This window comes from Arachis ipaensis, chromosome B02 (genome assembly GCF_000816755.2).
Source record: "Arachis ipaensis cultivar K30076 chromosome B02, Araip1.1, whole genome shotgun sequence".
Taxonomy (NCBI): Eukaryota; Viridiplantae; Streptophyta; class Magnoliopsida; order Fabales; family Fabaceae; genus Arachis; species Arachis ipaensis.
In genome coordinates, this window is record NC_029786.2 from 86,887,248 (window position 1) to 86,892,858 (window position 5,611).

General features: G+C 31.6%; 1 protein-coding gene across 1 annotated transcript; it reads right to left on the reverse strand.

Moving 5' to 3' along the window:
- Window positions 698-3,732, reverse strand: LOC107625598 (NADPH-dependent aldo-keto reductase, chloroplastic). The gene is made up of 7 exons (XM_016328280.2): window positions 3,465-3,732; window positions 3,312-3,362; window positions 2,987-3,063; window positions 2,804-2,891; window positions 2,204-2,479; window positions 1,775-2,020; window positions 698-1,042 (listed from the first exon to the last, which is right to left on the reverse strand). The coding sequence occupies exons 1-7, from the start codon at window positions 3,585-3,587 to the stop codon at window positions 956-958; spliced, it is 948 nt and encodes a 315-aa protein (XP_016183766.1). The 5' UTR covers window positions 3,588-3,732; the 3' UTR covers window positions 698-955.

Below are 5,611 nucleotides of genomic sequence, written 5' to 3' on the forward strand. Positions count from 1 at the left end.
TTTTATAATAAAAATAATTCAATTAGTATAGTTATTATGAAAAAAACTAAAGCTAATTTTAAAAGAAGAAACACAAATGGATAGATAATATTCTTTCAAGTTGATTTCTAAGAAAGAACACTAATCTTATTTAAATTTGAAAATTGATTATTATAATAAACATCTAATATAAAATTCTCAAATTGGTTATCAAGTGTCAAAAATTGAATAAAAAATTATTGTGAAATTAAATTTAATAATTTAGTAGGAGCAAATAAATATTATTATTATATACTACTCAATAAAATTTCAAATTGTAATAAAGATGCTTATCCCCACACCCACATTAGTGGATCCGTCCCTGCTCCGATCATATGGTTTGTAATAGTTTGCAGTTCTACTGAGCACTTAGAATGATTTTTGTGGTGAAATATTTGGAAAACGCTAACGGTAGTTTGATACTAACTTCTAGTAACTGCCACAAAACAATTACTACTGAATTTGTTGTGGGGAGGGTACAATACGCCACTTCAATCTTTCATCTTTTCTCAAGAAAAAAAAAACGTTATATCAACGACTTTTTTAAAGAATTATGTTCACAACTATATTTAAAGATAAAAAGAAATTAAGATGTATGGCTGTATGCCTTCTAAGAGTTACTAACCCATGAACTAACTTTAACTAAATCTAATTTCTAACTCCTGGCTAATAAGGATATTAGAGTTCCTCAAATCACCTCTTCTCTCATTCATACATTTTAGTTCTTTGAATAAGTTTAACAGAATTTAAAATACAACAATCATTTATTTTATTAAAAATTATTTTCCTTGAGAAACCATGGCAATGACAACACCTATGTTCAAGCATAGACCAACATATAATACAGTGTGGCATAGAATATCACATGGCGAAGAAAATAATTTTCCACAATAACTTTTGTACTATCACCATTGCCATCTTGATGCTGCAAACCCCTCTATTCTCCATCCCAGAGTTCTGCAGGAGTCTTATATGCACCATAAGTTTCATGCACAAATAATCCAGTACCATCAATAACCCTCTCCTGCATGAGTTAAATACCAGTGTTATTTAAAAGAAGCTTCGTTTTATCTTTATTTATTTTATTATTATTATTTACATTCTGACAAACATACTTATTGTTGTGCCAGGCATAAAAAATGAATTATGGCGTCAACAAAAATGCTAGAAGAAAAATAAGTGCCAGGAGAAACTCAAAAACTATTAGATTTTTTTTGAGAGTAGCAGGAAGAATAAATTGCCTAAATATTATAGGATAAGAAGTGTAAGAAAAGATTCACCAAGAAAACTTTGAAGTGGTCAATACATTACCGTTTTCTTTTGTTGAATATTACTGTAAGGAAATTTCTTTGGTGAAAATTAGAATTAGATAAAGAAGGAAGATTTTTACTAAATTTATAAAGAAACATGTGCATAAGCAACCTTCATTATTCACTAAAACTTCACTCTTCACCGTAGCATTACCTTTACGTAATCCATATTACCTTCTAAGAGGTAATCTACATTAACCATGTAGAACCTAATTGGTAGTCTTCCAAACAAGTCATTATAACTTTACCCATAATTTAGAAGATGGCAACATTTCTGGTTGGTAATATGAAATAACAGTAATCTTATTACATAATGTGTTAACCTTCCTCTAGATGATAACAAATTGCAGGGTTAGTGGCCAAAGAATTATGGAAGACTCTTGGACTAGTTGAACGAACCAAACCCAAAGTAGCTATGAAAAAAGTAGATTAAATTTATCACTTGCCTGCTTAATTTCAGAAAACTTGGCCATTAGATCGTCAGGGATAGACCAGTCAAAGACATCAAAGTTGCTCTTGATCCTCTCGTCGTTAGCACTCTTTGGCAGTACACTATGCCCTGCTTGCAGACCCCACCTGAGGGCCACTTGTGCCGGTGTCTTCCCTAACTTATCCGCAACCACATTAAGCACAGGATTCTTAAGGAGGTTATTCTTGTGACCGTTAAATTGAGAACCTAGTGGAGAATATCCCTGGAGAAGGAAATTCAGAAATTCAGAATGGTTCATATGTACACCCATTAGAAGCTGCATCAAATTTATCTTCAACTAGCTCTGGATAACTTCTTTATGTTTCCCAAATAAAAAAAAAAAAAACAATAATTCATTTATTGAATCATCTAGATTTTGAAATAGGTCACTGGATGTTTTGCTTACAGATAGGTGAATTCCTTTGGATTTACAGAATTCATGCAACTTTGGCTGCTGCCATTGCGGATGCAACTCCACTTGATTAACTGCAGGAGGAACACGCGCTATATCCAACAGATCTTGAAGCTTCTTTGAAGAGAAATTACTCACCCCGATAGCTCTAGCCTTGCCAGAGTCGTACATCGCCTCCATCGCTCTCCATGTATTGGGGATGTTTGGTATCGTAAGATATTCAGGCTTGATTCCAACTGATCCCTTTTTCATTTTGACTGGCCAGTGAATCTATGCATAACCAATCAATTCAATTAACAAAACGAAATCGATTAAGCAAATTAATATTTTCTTGTAAGAGCTTCTGTAAGCTACTATTTTGTAATATTTTCTTGTAAGAATGGTACTAAGTATTCAATAACCACTATGATTTCTATAAAAGGGTTCTAGTCGAAACCTTTTTGGTTGTGTAGCATAGAACATCTTAGGCATATATGTATGCTCCATAATGTTCCAAGAATTTCTCATGTACCAAGCAGCATAACTAAAACAATTTCTTTTGAAAAAACAATAAGTAGTGCCTAATCTTCCAAGTCTATAAAAGATAACACATACCAGATAGAGATCTACATAGTCAAGTTGCAACTCTTGTAACGTTTTATCTAATGCTTTTGGTACATCTTCAGGATCATGATCTGTGCACCTGGGTTTATAGTCAAGAAACCAAGTGAACATTACTAAGTAACCAAATGTCTCTAACATTGAGAAATATCACAGCATTCTCAGAAGAATACATACCATAGTTTTGAGGTGATCCATACTTCTTCACGCTTTACAACACCTTCATCAAAAAGCTTCTTGAGAGCAGAACCAATCTACAGAGACCAAGATTCCAATTTTATTTTATTTTTATCTTCAAAGCAAAAAGTTTACTAGCAAACATTAACAAACACATGGAGCACTTCACTTTATCAAAGATAAACAAATTCGCCAGCTAACATAAGCAAATTTTCATGTAAACCAAAAATTAAGAATAAGTCAAAAATCTATAAATAACAGAACATATGCAAGTAAGAGGTAAGATCATAAATTCATAATCATTCAGTAAACTAATGATTATTACCTCTGCTTGATTGCCGTAAGATGAAGCACAATCGATATGTCTGTATCCAACCTGACATGTCAAACACAAAAATTATAATCATAAATTAATAATCATCCACCTCTAGGGTTAGCTCTTCTACTTATAAAAATAGAAAAATAAATGTGAGTGTACCTTGATAGCGGTGGTAACTGCTTTGGCCAAGGCTCCAGGATTTTCAGCCTGAAAAGTTCCTAATCCAACAGAAGGTATCTTGGCACCTGTGTTCAGCTCGAAGAATCTAATTTCCTCCGCCATAATTTCTTTAATTAATTAATTAATTCTCTTCAACGATCACTTGCGTAATCGCTTTGGTGTTTAGTTATTAGTCTGTTTATAGTTTATACAGAAGGAACTTGGAACCTTAGGAGTTAGAAAAGTGAGAAGATGATGTTAGCGCACACGTCAAATAGTGATTGGATAAAGGATAGAGACTAGAGATTAGAGTCTTAAATAGTAATGTGGCCGTTTTAAATTTTAGTAGTAATAAGTAATAACTAGTATGACTCTTCCCATGACATATTTGATAATGAATTAATGATAGTCAATGCATGATACATTTTTGAAGATATCTTTTATTTATTTATTTATTTATCTTAGAGTTATGAGTGAGACTCCAATTCAAGACTTTTAGATAAGGATCGAGAGATTACAATTTAACATAACTATTCACATGTTGAGTCTTCTTAATGTTTAAATTATATTCTTTACGTACTTAATTTTGTTTTTAATTTGAGAAATTGAGTAATGAAATAACATTTATTAATGTGATTGTGCATCTTCTTGTTCGTCTTGTTGGCTTACTTTCCGTTTTGTACAGATCATGAATAATTATATGCAACTGTGCTTATGCATAAAAGGTAAGTATAAATCGATTTGAATCTTTTAAATTTTGAACTTCATTTTAGAGGGTAAAGTGTGATCTCTCACCATTTATTTCATAAATAGGACTAAGAAAAAATACAAGAGAAAAACTATTCAAGGGTGAGAAATCACATTTTATCCTCTAAAATAAATTAAAAAATAAAGCACCATAATACATGATATATCTAAAGAATGACCATCTAAACATGCTAAAAATAATGAGTTTGAATAATATTAAAGTAATATTAGATTAGTTTATTAGGAACATATTCATGAAAAAAATATGTAAGGACATTTTAGAACAACCATACAAAAAAAGCCATTAAATATAGCGTACTAAATATGGTGTGGCACTAGACCAATAGTGAAGTAATAATCTCACCCTATAGATTGGAAACCATTTTTTTTCCAATAATTAGTCAGTATTTTATTTTTTTTTTATTTTTTTTTTCTATATACAATAACAATTTAAACAGTTAATATATATATGAATGCTATCCTACCTTTTCTAAAATAATATGTAAGTTATCCTCTTTGATGTGTCATATTTTAATTGGGTGTTTATTTTAACCTGAGTTACTTTAATCTTATGAGAGTTAATAAAATCTTGGAAGATAGTGACGGCTTGACAGAAGATGAAAATGGAATACTGAATAAGACGGTGATATTTAGGAAGCACAACAATGACAACAAAGGAGTGGGGATGAGTAAACGCAATTAGAGAGAATTGGAGTACCTTTTCTGGAAGAATGATTTGGGAAGAGAAAACAAGACACGGGTGATGCTTGGGAGGCGTAACGACGAGGATGAAGGAGTACAATGGGGAGGAGTAAACGTAATTAGAGAGAGTTTGAGTACTTTTTCTTGGAGACTGATTTGGGAAGAGAAAATAAGACATCCAATAAAACAGTGATGTTTGGGAGGCGTAATGACGACAACGAAGGAGTGAAGAGGAGTAAACACAATTAGAGAGAGTTGGAGTACCTTTTCTAGAAGAATGATTTGAGAAAAGAAAATGAAACACCAATGAGACGGTGATGCTTGGGAGGCGCAACGACGACGAAAGAGTGGAGAAGGTAACTCAAGTTAAAATAAATACCCAATTAAAATATAACACATCAGAGAGAGTAACTTACATGTTACTTTAGAGAAGGTATGATAGCATTCACCATATATATATATATATATATATATTAGATTTTTTCTAGTTAAAAAAAAGTTAATTTTCAAACAAAATAATATTAATTGGATAACAAAGAATTGCTAAATCACGTTTTCTAATTGTAATGATTAAGAAAAAACCTTTCCGCCAAAATTATCCTTTTTTTAATGGAAAAGTATACGTTGCCAAGAGAAGAGTCTGCCAACTATTACCAACACAAATTAAAAAAATTTAAAATAATTTCAAATGGCTTAAT